Source organism: Megalobrama amblycephala, linkage group LG13 (genome assembly GCF_018812025.1).
Source record: "Megalobrama amblycephala isolate DHTTF-2021 linkage group LG13, ASM1881202v1, whole genome shotgun sequence".
NCBI classification, from domain to species: Eukaryota; Metazoa; Chordata; class Actinopteri; order Cypriniformes; family Xenocyprididae; genus Megalobrama; species Megalobrama amblycephala.
In genome coordinates, this window is record NC_063056.1 from 21,703,082 (window position 1) to 21,722,429 (window position 19,348).

The window sequence follows — 19,348 nt, forward strand, 5'->3', positions numbered from 1 at the left end:
TTTTAAAATATGTAACTTGATTTCTATTATGTTATATTATGTAATTTATTTAATTTACGTTTTGAGTACATTAGGGTTAAAAAAAAATGTTTGTTGTTATCATGAACTGTCCTTTTGATTCATTTTACGGCCTTCAGCTTATTAACAGTTATTAGAGATCAGTCACCATCTGGCATTCGTAATCAGAATCTAAAGATTGATTCAAACTGGACTAGCATTATAATTATAGCATTCATTATATTAGTAAATACAAAAGCTCAGTACAAGGTATTTCAAAGACCTAATTGGATTAATCTTATATAATGATGTTTTATTGGACAGTTATATAAATGTTTTTCTTCCCATAGAACTAGTTTTGTCATGGCTTCATACACACAAAAAATAAAACTGTTAAACAAAATCGGTGTATATCGGACTTGAAACATGTTAGATGGTATGTTGGTGTTTTGAGGTGTTGTGTATCTCATGTGAATTAACCCTAAGTGATAGTTTGGTGAGATTTGGCATGATGACAGCAGAGGATTGCTGCATGCTGCCTCAGGAGAATAAAGCACACTGAATAATGCCAATATCATCATAATGTTGTATTTAAATGTTGATTTAATGTAAATGTTTTAATGTGATATGGTTGTAAAGCAGGATATTCAGAAGCACATCCTCTATTGCCAAGGCCTTTTTGATTTCAAGTATTCCTCAACTCAATAAAACATTTCATATTGTTCCATATTTGGTTTGTGAGCTTTATCTATAGAATTGCAGTTACATTGCAACCTTGTCATTTATTTGATCAAAAATACATTTAAATACTTGCTGTAAATTTTCTACTTTAATATATTTTAAATTGTAATTTATTCTTGTGATGGCTGAATTTTCAGCAGTCATTACTCCAGTCACATGATTCTTCAGAGTAACATTTCTTATAATTGCTTAATATTTTTGTGGAAACCGTGATACCTTTTTTCAAGATTCTTTGATGAATATAAAGTTCTAAAGAACAGCATTTATTTAAAATAGAATGTTTTTGTAACAATGTAAATGTCTTTACGGTCACTTTTGGACAATTTAATCCACCCTTACTGAATAAAAGTCTTAAATTTTTTTAATTTATTTTTTCAAAAAACAAAAATCTTACTGACCGCAAACATTTGAAAAGTAGTGTATATAACTAATAGAATATAATAATCATAAGATATGTAGTTGTCTTTTGGAGAGGCCTGTAACTTCAAGGGTATTAGGACCATGAAATCATGCCTTTCTGTGGCGTCTTCCTCCACCTTCCCAGCCTTCCCTGTGGGGGAGCAGAAGTGCTGAAAGCAGCTGAACCAATGGGAGACAGTCAATTCAGTCAGCAGAAGTCAGAAATGTTGAAAAACCTGTACTGACAGTCAGGGTGAGTTCCCTAACACAAGACACAAGATACAGTCACTGAAACTGGCTGCCATTGTGCCGAAGCTCATGAACCACCTCAGGTCATGGTCATCAACTGAGTTCACTGAATGCATTTCTAATCTAGACACTATCTTTTAAAGACTTTAGACATGGGGACTTACTCAGACCAGAAGGAAGGATACCTGCAAAATGGGTGAGTCAAAATTTAGATTGCCTGTTGTCAAATCTGTCCCTAAATACTGAAGCAACATTAATAAAGTAATGGATTTGTACACAATGTAATGTTTACGTGGCCTCCATTTTCAAAGATTTCAGTTACTAATACATGATCAAACACATTTATAAGATCAAAACAAGTACCAGAAGAGGCCATAAGCACATACTGTACTGGACAAAGCAGAGATGAATTTACAAGTCGTTGCACTGTGAAGTGGACAGCAGTAGGACAAGAGAGAAATTTGGTTATTTAGAAAGAGGATTTTAGAAAAGGGAAGTTGCAGTTGAACTGATTTCCGGCACTTTTTGCCAAACTTCTTGACTAATATTTAAGAAAAACCACACAGAAAGACATTACCTCTCGTATCCTGTCACCTGACAGATCATCAGATTTTCTGCCATTTACATTTGACACAATAACAAGGCTTTCACATCTGTTATGGGTTAAAAATGGAAATCTTCAAAAATGTATTTTAAATTGTTTTAAAGCAGAAAATACGTTTACTATAATTCATAATGCTTGCATCACTTAAACTCTTTAATGTCATTATTACTTTTAATAGTTTTAGAGTGTAAAATGGAGATATTAAAGCTTCTATGCGATAATAATGCTACTATAATCCACAGAATAGATCTTTTGACTTGTTAATTTCCATACCAAATTCCATATTCATGTCCAGACAAGAAAAGTATGCATGAAACAGTATCATAAAAACACTCAGTGTTTCTGTGATATGACTAAATCTAATAATGCCTGTATTCTTAATACATTAAGTTACAGAATGAGTTGCTGAAGCTTCTTACAAGCCGGGACAATGGTTTTCGCAACAGGCGATTACTTTACTGAATCTTGTAAGAGTTGCATCAGGAACAATTGCTGAAACAGTATACACTGTCATGCTTCACATTGGAGGTGTCATGAGGTTTAGATTTCCACAGTTGTCATACATATTTCTTAAAATGTATTGACATCTGATAATGCCTCAGTTAGGACAACACTGAGCTTGAGATTTCACAAAACACAGTGAAACAGTTGTTTAGTAAAAACATACTGCCTCCTCTGTTAGAGCAGGTGATGTTTGAAATAATGTATAATCTCTGAGCAATCATGCTGGACAATAGTGTATAATGTACAAAGGTTACAGACAATACCATCAAGAGCTGAATGAATTTGGTGTTACTGGCTAGTGGTAACATCAGAAACAGGTTCAGTGATGTGACATTTGACTGAAGGTGTTATGTTGCTGACAACAGAAGCACACCGGCTCATTGCCTGCCTGGAATCAGATGAAAACAAAACTAGATTTTCTGGTCACATGTGCTGACGTAAAGAAATACTTGAGGTAAAAACAGGAACATGAAGAATAAAAAAAAAGTTAGAAAACTGAAAAAAAGTTTAAACATATACAGTACATACTGTACAGATATAGTACATATTTTGGATAAATCTGTTCAGTTTAGAGGCATTCTATGTTTTGCCGCATCTCCTGCTACTTCCATTTTCTCACAAATTGCTCCATATTTCAATGGATATTTCTAAATAACACTGTCAGACTTTAAAATGAATGTCATATATTTATTTTAAATATTGAGAAATCTAGCATTGACTTCAGTAAATAAAGAGTTGGTGCTACATGATGGTTTCAAACCATCATCAACGTCAGATTTTACAATGTTGACAAAATAACCAAATTTTGCACGTCACACATTAAATGCAGTCATTTATGGCAAGCTACAAACTTGGTGAAATATGACAGACTAATGGTAAACTAAGGACAAAACATTAATTGCCATAAGCTTTTAATTCTATTGTAGGCCTATTTAGACCTATACATTAGCGGAAACTATTGTTGTTGTGCAATTTTTATTAATAATATTGGGCCAGTTGTTCAAAAGTAATCTGATCGGATTTCGGCCATTGGATTGGATCAAATCTTGAAAATGGGTTGTTCAAAAGGAAAAAGGGATTCTGAAATCAGATTAGATCACGGAATCCAATCCTAGTTTTAATCTGGATCAAACCTTCAGTTTGTGTTGTTCAAAACTTGTCAGTAGGATTTGGATAACTTTGATCCAAAAAAACAGGATTATCCTGATTCCAACAGGGGGTAGGATTTCAAGGTGGATTCCAGGAGGAAAATGTAGTAAAACTTTAAAACTGGTCAAAAAAATACAACATTTATATCATGTTATATCAAAGACTATAGAATAACACAAGACATGTATTGTTTTACGCGCAATATGGCGGAATAAATCCCGCCTTCTAAATAAGAGCCAATCGCTGACTGGTAAAGTCATCGCGTCACTTCAGCGGCCGTTAGAATCATAGACATATGTCTATGGTTAGAATCACCGGTCACAGTCAGACGCACGCCTCCGAAGAGACGCGCATTTAGGTCTGCGCATGCGCATTAGCTTGAGCCAGCCTGAAAAATAGTTTTTTTTGTCATGATTCGAGCGTTTAGAAACTAAATTTATGAGCCGGTTGTTGTTAGATTTCATTGGTGATTTCAAATATGAAATTTAATCGTAAGGTTGGCTAACAGTTTTGGAGAATTTGACGTTTCCCCATTCAAAGAGATTGCATGATGCCTAGGATGCCCGAGAGGCGATTCAAAGATGGCCGCCGAGTGAAATGACTTGTCTTAAAGGGACTTTGATTATATACATACACATTTTTTTTTTTTTTTTGCTCTTGATTAGTTTAACTGTTAAATTAATTAGAAGTAGACATTAACCTACATATTTAGCCTTTCGGTAATCTACTGTAAAGTAAAAAAGATTTTGGTGCCATAAAACAATCCCCAAACAGCTGTAAATATCCAACAAAAATATTATATTTAATTCAAAACCCATATTCTCTGTATCATCATGTCCCTTTAGGGGCTCCGTAGAGCACTGGTAATCCAGATTTGGTAATCTGTAAAAGTGTGTATCTGGATCATGGTGATCCAATCCAATTTTTCTTTGAAAAACCAGCACAAAAGTAAGACGGATTACCTGATCCTGGATAGCAAAACATGGGATTTCCAAATCCAGATCATTCTGATCCAGATTAAACTTTTTGAACAACTGGCCCATTATTATTATTTTACCTATTGGAGTTTTATGGATCTAAATCACCACAGGTTTGATGCCTTGGTCTGACACAGGACGCGTACAGCTGTAGGTTTGTGTTTAAACAGCTTTCTCAGGTGCGGAGGCTGCGTCATCAGGTGTGACGCGCGCTGATTGGCTGAATTCTATGTTTGGCATGAAGGTACTTGCTTTAGTGAGGTAGAGAGTCGCCCTCGTCTTTGTGAAGGAAAGGTACATAGCGAAGTTTTACATCAGTATCCTATAATACATAAATTTAACTACAGCACTTGTAATGTTCTTAGGTAGTACTTGTTTTATTGTCAAATGAAGAAGAGATTTGTTTTAGAGGCGCATCTACGTAGTTGTTGAAAAGGTGAGTTTAGCATGTTTACATTGTCATTATTTACATGTCCATAAAAGAGCGATGTGATGGGCGTTAGCGAGCTTTCAAGTGTAGCTACAGCCCTGTTACTACGTACGTCTATCTACCTATCTATCTATATATATATATGAAAAAGATAGATCTGTTAATACATCATATGTCAAAATTGTTTCCAAAAACTTTTCTCACCTCTGCTCTTAAGACCAGAGATGCGTTTTATTGACAAGATATCAGTGTTGGTCAAAGACAGGACAAAAAGAGTCCATATTGGATTGTTTCAACAACTTTTTGGACCCCTCATAATGGATATGAATACAATGGGGTGTTTTGTTTGTTTATGTTTAGTTTTGTGTGTGTGCTTGCCTGCTGTATGCTGTTTTGCATTTCATTGAGTAGCAAAGAAGGCAGTGAAATCTAAAACTTGGATTTAAAAATGGGTAAGACCCATAATTAAACTAAATAACTTTAGAAACTTTCACCGTAAGTTTAAAAAATAAATGCTATATTTTAACATAAAGGGAACTCTTTTTTTGTTGTTGTTTTGCAGCTAAAATTATTACACGAGGTGGTACAAACATTTATAAAATATCAACGATTAAATCAGTCTCCGTCATTCACTGCAGGAATTCAGTTAGAAACATTTCCAAGTGGCTGCACATTAAATACTTTCTATACGTTTCTCGTGTGCTGACCTGTTTTGTAATTTAAACAGACACACCTGGAATTTTATCTTGACAAAACTGAGGAGTAAGTTGTTTCCTTAAGATTTAATGGTTAATAATTAATAATAAAAATGTAATTTATGGACCAAGAAGCCCCTGTGCCTTCCTTTACATTTTCAATTTATTCATGCAGGCATTCAGAATACGGCAAGACATCGGCCTTCATCCCCGACATGGAGCTCCGGGAGGAATGGCAGGATGAGGAGTTTCCCAGGTAATCTGCACTAACAGGTACATGCACCTTATTTATGTTCATCTTGAGTGCAAATGGGATTAAATAATGTGATCTTTGTAGGCCCCTTCCCGAGGACACACAGAGTCCTGGCGATGAACCTGAAAGCCCTGGAGCTGAGGGAAACAAGCCTGGTAACTTCATTTAGTTACTGGCCAAAACAGATATAATTTCACACTTGTATGTATACGCTCTACTGTTCAAAAGTTTGGGGTTTTACTGACTGACCCCAAACTTTTGAACAGTTTTACTGACTGACTTCAAACTTTTGAACAGTAGTGAATATATTGTATTTTCCATTGTAATGCTTGATCATTATTTCTTTCTTTCCACTAGTCCCACCGACCAGCCTGGCCCTGACAGGTAATACTGTGAGGAAGAAGCGACTAGTGGCACCAGCACTTAGTTTAACGCTGGACAAAACCTCTGTTGACCGGAGCATGAAATCAGATGAGTTTGACGCTTCCGCCATTTCACCATCTGCCGATGATGACCTAGAGTTGGACATTAACCTAGAGGCCTTAGAGACCCCCTCAGACAGCGAATCTTGCAACTTCCCAGACAGCATGCACGACTTGGAGTGGGAAGGTATTCGGTTATTTTGGAGTTGTGTTGTTTATTGTTTCCCTTGGGATCACATGCTGAAGTATGGGACTTGGCAACCATGGTTTACCATTAGTACTGTGGTCATTGCAGATGATCTTCCTAGGATGGGTAAAGCAGCGATCAGAAAAGCCAGTTTACTAGAGCACGCAGAGATGGGACACTTAGACTTGGATCAGGTGGACAGCAACGGGCGGCGATGGAGACGATTCCATATTGGGGGCCAAGAATACCAAGTCAACATGAGCGTTCTGGAGCCGTACCTCCAAGTTCTCTCCCACGGAGGTTAGCTTTTGTGGAAGAAGTTGAGATGAATATACTTTACTGAATAATTACAAACTAAATTGACCTTTTTTTTATAGGGTATTATGGGGACGGCTCGAACAGCCATCATCATGTTTACTGCCTGCTACCTACCAGAAAATACAATAGAACACTATGAGTATGTGATGGACAATCTGTTCAGGTAAAACCTCATGATTTGGTATGAATTTTCTCTACAAGCAATTATATATTTTTGTAACTTAAATGTTTATTCTGAGAAAATGCACATTTAATGATTTATTTGGATTTAGGTACATTATTGGCACGTTGGACTTGATGGTGTCTGAGAATTACATATTGGTGTATCTGTGTGGAATGGCCCCTCGCAATAAGATGCCTGGCATTAAGTGGCTCCGACAGTGTTACATGTCCATTGATAGAAGGTGAGCTATACTAGAAGTTTAAAGCTGCTGTCTGCAACTTTTTTTGTGTTCAAAATTTACAAAAAATTATATAATGAGAATGTACAACATGAATCCATTTTCCAAACCGTGTTTTTGTCTTACCCTGAATCATTATGGTACACTTATAATAAGTGTTCATATTTCAGACCGGACTGGTAGGACCCGCCGCAGAGTATCACAGTAACTGCGTGTCTCGCCATAGACATACACGGAGAAAAGTAGCTCCGGCTACAATGTTCTTCCGCAAGACGCATGCAGTTCTGTTTATTAACCACTAGAGGCAAAAATCGCGGACTGCAGCTTTAACAATTTTATACTTAAAGACAACAGGAAATGACATTCATAAGACATACCATTTCAGAAATGTGATTTATTTCCAAGTAATGCAGAATATTTATTTGAAATTATATGAGGAAAATTTGAAATTATATGCATCAGGGTTCCATTTCTGTTGGCGATATTACAATTAGGATAAATATTTCTTAAAAATTATACATTTTTTTTATTATTATTATTATTATTTCAATATTTCTAATAGTAAAACAGTTTAAGACAATTACTAAATTATCTAAATCATATATCCATATTTTGTATTTTTCCCCCCATAAATTATTACTATTGGTCACCCTTTACGTGTGTCTGTAGGTTTTGCAAATATTTAACCAATATAATGTATTGAAAGAGCTTGCGACTAAACCTTGTATCTCCATTGGATCTTCAAAATGTCCGTCAAACCTCATAACTATCGTGAATGAAGTGCCGCACGCAGTTTGGACCCTCTCTGCTTGTTTGCAAGGGTAAATAAAGAACTGGTTGTTTGAATAAGTAAAGTGTTTTCTTTACTCAAGAAACTCTCTCTCTCTCTCTCTCTCTCTCTCTCTATATATATATATATATATATATATATATATATATATATATATATATATATATATATATATATATATATATATATATATAGGCTAATGTTTTATGTATTTGAGGAAGAGAAGACTTTTTAGTCTGACGTTTTAGTCTATCATTTGTCATTGAGTCAGTTAATACTGTCATAAAGGATTAGTTCACTTTTAAATGAAAATTAGCCCAAGCTTTACTCACCCTCAAGCCATCCTAGGTGTATTTGACTTTCTTCTTTCTGATGAACACAATTGGAGAAATATTAATAAATATCCTGACACATCCAAGCTCTATAATGGCAGTGAACAGGGGTCACGAGTATGAGCTGAAGAAAGTTCTTCCATCCACATTCATCCATCATAAACGTACTCCACACAGCTCCAGGGGGTTAATAAAGGCCTTCTGAAGCGATGTGTTTGTGTAAAAAAAAAATCTATAGTTAACAAGTTATGAAGTAAAATATCTAGCTTCGCCAGAACGCCTTCCGTATTCAATCCTTTAAATAGCCTTATCTTTTATAACATGAGATTTTTGTAGCACTCACATAGCTAAAATAAACTTTATAATCTGTAAGTTGATGAAAATGTAATGCGATGCACTTACTGCCTCAGATGCGTCCATTCTAATGGCGGACAAAACAACAAAACATGAATGTTTTACTTTCACTGGTCAAATACTCCATTTGATCTTTGGTAGAATATTAATAATATATAATGACACATCCATTGATTTATTTTATTTACATAAATAAAATTTATTCCCCCCGCTGTAGTTATTTTGCCTATGTCACAATATGAGGTCAATCCGGCCCGTCTACTTTCTCCACCCATGTGGCTAGCAAAAAGATTTTACTGAAGTCAGTTATGATTATGATACCAAACCTTGTTTTTCTGATCAAGAAATTAATTGGTAATTTGTTGTATTTCACATTGTTTTTAAAGACTCAATGGAATGGTTTGATGACTGAAATTTTCTTTATTATCTTGACATGTTTGCTTTTGAAACGGGAAGTTGTGGTTGGACAGATAGTCAATAGAGAGACAGCCTGGAAAAACGAAACAAAACAAAGCTACTTGATTTTGCCAAGTGGTGGCATTTTTAATGTAATACTGTAATTTCTTAAGTGTGTATATTTGATTATAAACATTAATATCACAGAAATCTTTGGTAACATTTTACATGTTTATATTTCAGTTAAATGAAACAAATGGATCATGGTTTCCACAAAAATATTAAGCAGCACAATTGTTTTCAACATTGATGATAAGAAGAAATGTTTCTTGAGCACCAAATCAAATTAAAATGATTTCTGAAGGATCATGTGACACTGAAGACTAGAGTATTGATGCTGAAAATTCAGCTTTGCCATCACAGGAATAAATTACATTTTATAATATATTCAAATAGAAAACGGTTATTTTAAATTATGATAATATTTCACAATATTTGAAAGCCACCAAACCCCAACTGTATTTTGATTTCTCATAAAACGACAGTGTAAATTTCCATCAGTTCCAGAAGAGGGCGTGTGTGTCTAAGCTGCTCTGACTGTGGCACTCTTGTCCTTTAGTTTAGTTCCTGTTGAACATGAGATCCCACCTCAGCTCTCTCTCTTTCTTAATGCCCCTTGTATGAAATATGATAGGAATGTTGTGGACTCGTACATACAGGGCCATGTTATCGAGTTCTTCCAGACATTCCTAAGATAACCCTTTGACCAGTTCTCAGCTGTCATCTTTTTTTTGTTGTTGTTGCTATATTTAGACATTTTTAGATTGCTTACTTCATTGAGGATTAGTTTCCTTAAGGTTTATAACTCTTGTGTCGGCTCTCCAAGGCCAGTGTGGCTGTTCTCAGTGGACGTCACACAAATGGATATGTTATTTAAAAAAAAAAAATCACTGTGTACTTATCTAGCAGTTTTTGATTATGTAAGGGATAATGTATAGACATTATCCCAACACAACCTCAACAGGGTGATCAGGATCAGGTCAAGATACCAGAAGGGTTTGTTTTGTGATTATTGACCAGTCGAAGAAATACCATGGTAAATTCATATTTAAATTCTAGCATAGCATTTTCACAGTTGTATTTCCTTCTCCCAGGTGAAGGTCATTCTCATAAATGTTTTATGTGAGGGACTTGTATGCTTTGAAAATTCAGGGTCGTTTCTATGGCTTATCATGTGAGATCAGTTTGGGAAATGAGGAACTAAGGAGTGTGGGATGCTCTCGAAAGCCTGGTTTGTCATTCCTACTGGCTCCATTGCGTCATTGCATGAAGTTTCCTCTTGGATCACTCATATGCTGCTGACTACAGGCAGCAACAGAAAACAACACAAACAAACACTGTCAAGCATGACTTCACAAGAATCAAGGAGGAAAAAAATAACTGATAGAAGTTCATGTAAATTCCACTGAATCTAACGGGAAACCCCTGAGACGCAGTTCTGTAATTTTAGCTACTCTATTTAGAGTTTCGGTGTAAACACTGACCTTTTCATAAAAGCATACAGTGGGGTCTAAAATTGAGACTGCATTTAAAATCTGGCATTCGAATTGTAATGAAATTAGCATTTTCTATTTAAAGCAAAAATGTCTAGAAATAAATGATAGATTGACCCTGTCAGCTTCTTTGTACAAAAGGTACACTTTGGATTGAGGGGCGAACAAACCAAATATTAAAAAATATGAAACTCTTGTTAATTTTTCAATTCAACACTTCAATTAAATGTTAATATTAAAAAATAAAAAATAAAGTTAGAAAATGTATTTAATTGTAATTGAATAGTAGAATTAGCCTAATTTTATTTAATTTTATATGTTTGGAAATGCAAAATAGACAGATTTTTGCTGACAGTCTCAGACATTCTATGGAAGTTTGTTTACGCCACTAAATAAAAAAAAAAAAGTAATTGCGACTTTTTATCTCACAACTCTGACTTATTTTCTCAGAATTGCAAGATTTAAACTCGCAATTGCGAGTTATAAAGTCAGAATTGCGAGTTGTAAAGTCAGAATTGTGAGTTATAAAGTCAGAATTGCATGATATAAAGTCAGAATTGCGTTATAAAACCAGAATTGCGAGTTAATTCTGACTTTTTTTTCATACAAACTTTTTTAACATACAATTGCGAGTTAAAGTCAGAATTTTGATATATAAAATCATAATTCAGAAAAAAGTATTTTTCCCTCACAAATGGACATTATAACACGCAATTGTGAGTTTATATCTCACAATTCTGACTTTATAACTTGCTATTCTTACTTTATATTACACAATTCTGACTTTATATCACACAATTCTGACTTTAAATCACACAATTCTGAATTTAAATCACGCAATTCTGACTTTATATCACGCAATTCTGACTTTATATCACTCAATTCTGACTTTATATCACGCAATTCTGACTTTATATCACACAATTCTGACTTTATATCACGCAATTCTGACTTTATATCACACAATTCTGAATTTAAATCACGCAATTCTGAATTTAAATCACGCAATTCTGACTTTAAATCACGCAATTCTGACTTTAATCACTCAATTCTGACTTTATATCACGCAATTCTGACTTTATATCACGCAATTCTGACTTTATATCACGCAATTCTGACTTTATATCACGCAATTCTGACTTTAAATCACACAATTCTGACTTTAAATCACACAATTCTGAATTTAAATCACGCAATTCTGACTTTATATCACGCAATTCTGACTTTATATCACGCAATTCTGACTTTATATCACGCAATTCTGACTTTATATCACGCAATTCTGACTTTAAATCACACAATTCTGACTTTAAATCACACAATTCTGAATTTAAATCACGCAATTCTGACTTTATATCACTCAATTCTGACTTTATATCACGCAATTCTGACTTTAAATCACTCAATTCTGACTTTATATCACGCAATTCTGACTTTAAATCACGCAATTCTGACTTTATATCACGCAATTCTGACTTTAAATCACACAATTCTGACTTTATATTACACAATTCAGACTTTATAACTCGCAATTATGGTTTATATCTTGCAATTCTTAGAAAAAAGTCAGAATTGTAAGATAAAAAGTTGCAGTTACCTTTTTATTTTTATTTCATGGCAGAAACAAGCTTCCATACTTTTGGACTCTATTATTTAGATCAGAATAAAGTGTTTTGTCTTTGAGCCATACAAGCCTTACCCCTTCAATAACATATCTAAGAAACAAAACAAAAGAAAAAGGGAAATGGTTATATTATTTTGGGCTAGAAAACCAGTGGAATAACAAATAGTCATCTCCAAGTTTCTGCTTGCCTGTGTCCCATGATTCAACGCCCTGCCTCTTATGGTTTCACACGGGTCCGGGTGGTGCTGGTGCTAGTGCCAGTCAGCGATTGCTCCCTTGTGTCGTCATGTTCTGCTGGCATCGTGCAATTGCATGAATCCAGGGAATTTTACCAGTTCCTCTAGTGAGAGAACCAAAGCAGATATTGGAAACAAAATAGTTTTATGTGTTAACACAGTTATTTTCCTTTGCTTTACTGATTGGGGTCTTAAATGTATTTTCTTTTATTTCTTTTCTTTTCCTTTGCAGGTTAAGGAAAGACTTGAAAGGGCTTTTCGTGGTTCACCCGGCCTGGTACGTGAGAGCGGTAATTACCGTCATCAAACCATTCATCAGGTGAGCACGGATGATCAGTAGTTCAGCAAACAGAGGTCAAGATGTCATAATCATTATTAGACGTTTCATATTATATAAACCCTTCGGTCTGAGCTGTTTCCCTCTCTCTTGCAGTGAGAAATTCAGCAGGAAGATGCGTTTCATCCACAGCTTGCAGGAACTGGCAGAGTTTGTTCCTGTGGACCAGCTGCAAATCCCAGACTGCATCAGAGAGTGAGTGTCCACATCAAACCACATTAGTGCACTGCCATTATTTGACACCTGAACTAAAAATATATATAAATATAAATAAATATATTAATACATTTTGGTAACAATAAAATTTCATTTGTTAACAATAGTTAACTCATGTTAACTAATGCAGTTAACTATGAATAATGCTTCTACAGCATTTAATGTTAATTCCAACAATGTTAACAAATACAAAATTTGATTTTAATGCACTGTAAACTAACATGAATAATGAACAACTATATTTTTACTAACGCATATTAAAAAAGATCAGTAAATGCTTTAAAAATATATTGCTTGTTGTTGATGCATTGACTAATGTTAACAAATGAGACCTTATTGTAAAGTGTTACCTACATTTTTAAATATTTTATAAATAAGTTCTTCCAGTAATTTTTTTTTTAAATAAAGAAGAAAAACAAAAATACAAAATACTTTGTCAAACTAATTTCCTGACACTATTCCTCCTTTTGCCCATCATATCTGATAATTTCACTCTAAATAATTTACATAAAATCTATTTGTAAATTGTATTCATAAATATTAATTAATAAATAAATATTAGAAATATTTATTAATCATTTTATGTAAATTGTTTAGAGAGAAATTACCAGATATGATGGGCAAAAGAGGGAGAAATAGGGTCAGGAAATTATACAAGTTTGACTCAAACTTCATTTCACTGTACATGATTAAATGTATTCATAAACGTATTCATAAAATGAATATTTATTGATCATTTCTAATTAATACATGTTATGAATAAATTTAATAAAATGTATTCATAAAGTAATTTATTTATAGTTTTTTAATGAAAACATTTTATGAATAAATGCAAATATTAAATTTAAATGTATTCACAAAATGTATTCATAAAATACATATTTATATTTATTTATTTATAATGAATGTAATTATTTACCAGTGAAATTGATGTTTGTCAAAATTTGATTTCCTGACCCTATTCCTCCCTCTTTTACCCATCAGATCCTGTAATTTCACTGCATATAATTTACGTTAAAATTATCATTAAATGTTTATTTTATAAATACAGTTGATCAATAAATTTAATTATGTAATGGTTCATATAAATAAATAATTAGTTAAATGAAAAAAGTTTCCAGAGTTGCTACCCCTGTCACTTTTTTCTCTAAATAATTTACATAAATCCATAAATTTTATTCATTATACATTTTTAATTGTTTTAAAAACTAGTTCACCCAAAAATGAAAATTACATAAATTGCTCACCCTCACGTCTTTCCAAACCCGTAAGACATTCATTCATCTTTGCAACACAAATGAAGATATTTTTAATGAAATCTGAGAGCTTTTTGTCCCTCCATTGACAGCCTACGCAACTACCACTTTCAAGGCCCAGAAAGGTAGTAAAAACATCAATAAAGTACTCCATGTGACTCCAGTGCTTTAACCTCAATTTTATGAAGTGACAAAAGTCATACAGGTTTGGAACGACATGAGGGTGAATTACAGAATTTTATTTTTTGGGTGAACTAAACCCTTTAACTAAATAAAAATGATAACTATGGAAGTGATTTTTGTTCTGTAGGTATGATGAGCAGATGAACAGGTGAGGGTGTCTGATGGAAAGACAGCAGAGGTGTACATACTGTACAGACTTCACACTGGGGGATTGGAGCTGGCTGGGGTTAAAGGTCAAGCTTTAGGTGCAAATGCCCTAATGACAGAAAAACTGCTTCCTACCAGACAACTCTTTGATGAAATACACAAAGACAGTGTTGTCCTTCAGAGAGACACAGCTGTGTCAAGCCACAAGGTGGGTAAGGAGAGATCCGCGAACAACATGAAAGCCTGCTTTACGTCATTGCATTTAAACTGTTACACAAAAACAAACAAATGTGCAGTGTTTTCCCAGACTCTACAAAATCAAACAACACACCCTTCATAAAAGCTTTTATATTTAAGCGTGAAAAGTTAAACATACACAACCTTACTGAATATTTTAATAAAACCATTTCCTTTTTTGACTTGTGGTGAACATACCCAAATTAGGGTAAATATTAGATTAAATAAGGTTGTTTCATGGCTCTATTTTAATATTTGCACTAAATGGTTACAAAGTCTCATTATAAATATGTTATCTGAAACCTGTATGAACCATCATTCATATATGGTTTAAAGTCTTCAAAATACTGTGTTTTCATCTAAGTGACCTGGTTTTTGTCTTTTCTGTAAAGTGGTATTGACTGTTTTATTGAATTTATTTTGATATGTTCTGTAAAATACATTGTACTTGAGCATTTAATCGTGAATGTTATCAGTGCAAATGCAGCAATGCTCAAACTTTTAAATCAGAGAGCTATTACAATACAAAGTGTATAATATTGCTGTAAGGAGTCATGTTGTTCAGTTTATACCTGTACATATTTGTTACATATATAATAGGACTTGGTTTTCTTCTGGAATAAGGTAGGGAAATGTTCTCTAATATTCAGCTGCTGCTGCCTGTAAAGTGGCCCATTGAATGTGCTTTCATTTAATAGACTCCTGTGTGCAAATATTTATACAAGGCCACACTTGAACAACCTGAGCTTTCAAACTGCATACATATATACTACATGTATGTCTTTTCTACGATATTTAAGGAAATAAAGGGTTATATTAAACACCTGATGTGATTTTCTGTTTTATTCACTATTAATTGTAATGAGGAAATAGTGGGAGGGGGGGATTTATTTTATTTTTTGAGAGTCGCTATGGAAATATTCTTGCGCCTTTCAGGAAACCGGGACTGGCAGAGAGAGGAAGTGAGGTAGCTGAGAGGTGAAACATTTTTCTTTATGCATTGAAGTTACAAACAGGAACATAGAGAGTACTGGAAGGTTAAATAACAAGATTCCTGTTGTAAAGCTTTATGTGCCAAATGTTATAAATGAGTCAGTAATGTTTAGCAGAAAGTTCATGTTTTGGATTCGTCTAAGCAAATAATTCACTTCAATGAATGAATGAACTACAGAATGGATTCAATGGTTTTCAGATCCATAAATGGAATTGTTGCCACACACACAAAGATATGCAATACATGCATTAAATGCAAATAAAAAAACACCCTTTTTTTAAAATTATATTTTAATAGCCAAATAAATAAATAAATAAAAGTAGGCAAATAATATAAAAAAAAAAATGCAAACTTTAGAGCTGCAAATCATGATTATGAAATATAAGCATTTTTTTTTTTTAAATTGACACTGACTTGAAATGAGTCTGCTGTGCAACCTTATGAATCAAATAAACTTCTCAGGATATATTTTTTTTGTCCCATCTCTAAAGAATCTGTGGTATCTATTTCAATTTTTTTGTATACTATACATTCAATAAAAGAGTGGAAAAAAATTCTGTCTCGTCTCATGTTTAGCAAGTGAAATATCTAATCAATAAAACATCGGCACAATTAGTCCATTAAACAGACTATTTTACTGTTTTTCAAGCCATTGTTAGAAAAGGAAATTAAAATGCAATGTGGTCTGTACCGGTGTGAGACATAAATAATCTTTGTGCCAAAGGTCCATTGTTTGTTTCTGTAGGTGTTTTGCGCAATCTTTCACACAGGCTGCTTTACTAATTAATGTTACAGTAGATGTTAAAACATGATTTAGGGATCAGCTTTGATTTCTTCGCCCATAAATTTAAGGCTTACATTTGTACAAACGTGAATGACAAGATAAAAAAAACACCAAGTCAAGGAACAGCCCTGTGTAGTATTAAGATAATCCTGTTAAAATCCATATTTATTGCATTTGTGACGAGCGTTTAACTGTAAGAGAGCCTATGTACTTTTTGCAGCCGTGGACAAGTTTAAAGGTGCCCTAGATTCAAAAATTGAATTTACCTCGGCATAGTTAAATAACAAGAGTTCAGTACATGAAAAAGACATACAGTGAGTCTCAAACTCCATTGTTTCCTCCTTCTTATATAAATCTCATTTGTTTAAAAGACCTCCGAAGAACAGGTGAATCTCAACATAACACCGACTGTTACGTAACAGTCGGGGTGTACGCCCCCAATATTTCCATATGCCAGCCCATGTTCCCAACATTATGAAAGGCATTAGACAAGGGCAGGACGTCTGGATGTGCACAGCTGAATCAACAGACTAGGTAAGCAAGCAAGGACAATAGCGAAAAATGGCAGATGGAGCAATAATAACTGACATGATTCATGATAACATGATATTTTAGTGATATTTGTAAATTGTCTTTCTAAATGTTTCGTTAGCATGTTGCTAATGTACTGTTAAATGTGGTTAAAGTTACCATCGTTTCTTAATGTATTCACGGAGACAAGAGAGCCGTCGCTATTTTCATTTTTAAACACTTGCAGTCTGTATAATGCATAAACACAACTTCATTCTTTATAAATCTCTCCAACAGTGTAGCATTAGCCGTTAGCCACGGAGCACAGCCTCAAATTCATTCAGAATCAATGTAAACATCAAAATAAAACTGTACTTACGCGATTAGACATGCTACATGACGAACACTTTGTAAAGATCCATTTTGAGGATTATATCAGCTGTTTGAACTTTTTTTATGTTGTTTAAGGCAAGCGCGAGCTCTTGGCGCGTGGAGATTTAAAGGGCCACACACCCTGAATCGGCTCATTTCTAATTATGCCCCAAAATAGGCAGTTAAAAAAATGAATTTAAAAAATCTATGGGGTATTTTGAGCTGAAACTTCACAGACACATTCAGGGGACACCTTAGACTTATATTACATCTTTTTAAAAAAGTTCTAGGGCACCTTTAAAGTGTATGGTTTAATAAAATATACAACTTGTGATAAAGTAGCTGAGTATAGCTGCAAATGAACAAATGTGACACCTAATGTAAAATATGTATTTGATTTTCTATTTAAGTTGCAGACACAAAGCAAAGATCAAAGTAAAATTATAACTTTTTTACAGTAGTAAAAAAAAACAGTTCCTTAAGTAAAAAGGTGCAGTGAGTGATCTGGGAAATGCTAACATTAGCCTGCTAGCATTGAAAGCATACAGTTGCGTCCCAAATGACACACTATACACTATGCACTCATCCATGTAGTGCGTGAATTGTATAAGGTTATTTTATCATTTAACAACGGAGTCCGATCCTCCCTTCCCCTCCACTACGCAATTAAAGCTGCGACAGTTTTGTGCACGAAGTGTCCAACATTCCACACTTCGTTTTTTTCCGTTAATTTAGTGCATCATCGGGTATTTAAAGTGCACTTTTTTCTATTTGGAACTTTCAGTGTGAATGCACTACTGCACTATTTATACTTAAAAACGTCATAGAACAGTGCATAAGTACGAGAACTGGGACGCACCTTACACGATCCCACACTCCCTGCAAATCGCCGTCCAAAACACAGGAATGCACCCGCACACAAACACACCTGCTCTTGGCAAAGCGTCACAAGAGACCCTTAAACTACCTCATGACATAACATTACAATAATAATGAACGTAAACAACTTGTAGCCTACCTGACTGCTGCAGATTAATTTCGGTGTTGATGCTGTTGACATGGATATGCATAATTCCGAGTCAGACTGAACAGTTCCGGTTAGAACATCACGGGTTGTCATCTCATAATTACAGTAGTTATGAAGTGATAAGCTTGTTTTGATTTGGTAGGAACTGTAAAAAGTGGCTGCTGTTTGTTTGCGGTGCTCCATGACTGAGGCCTGTCTGTATAAACTGGGCTATAGATATTGGTATAAACTCTGCAGAGCATCTAACAGGGTGCAGGAGCCACAAGGCTATGTAAAAACATACGTTATCATGTAGGTAGGACATTGTATTATTTAATTCGGACCGAATATAATGATTGGACTTACATTTTATGGTCCTACACCTTCCACATTTGATAAATGTAAAAAATAAAACTTAGACCGTTTAACTGATTGCTATCAGGATAGGAGGAGACTTTTAAAAGGTTAATTCACCCAAAAATGAAAATTATGTCATTAATTACTCACCCTCATGTTGTTCCACACCCACAAGACCTTTGTTCATCTTCGGAGCACAAATTAAGATATTTTTGATAAAATCCGATGGCTCAGTGAGGCCTCTATTGCCAGCAAAATAATTAACACTTTCAGATGTCCAGAAAGGTAGTAAAAACATATTTAAAACAGTTCACGTGACTACAGTGGTTCAACCTTAT

General features: G+C 34.3%; 1 protein-coding gene across 1 annotated transcript; it reads left to right on the plus strand.

The window, feature by feature from the left end:
• The first annotated feature begins 1,293 nt into the window (after positions 1-1,293).
• On the plus strand, positions 1,294-15,815 carry bnipl (BCL2 interacting protein like). The gene is given in 12 exon segments (XM_048153337.1): positions 1,294-1,390; positions 1,530-1,582; positions 5,921-6,001; positions 6,083-6,153; positions 6,356-6,607; positions 6,716-6,907; positions 6,985-7,007; positions 7,009-7,088; positions 7,198-7,329; positions 12,844-12,930; positions 13,045-13,143; positions 14,731-15,815. Coding segments are annotated over 11 exon segments (1,086 nt in total). The 5' UTR covers positions 1,294-1,390; positions 1,530-1,538; the 3' UTR covers positions 14,756-15,815.
• The last annotated feature ends 3,533 nt before the right edge of the window (positions 15,816-19,348 follow it).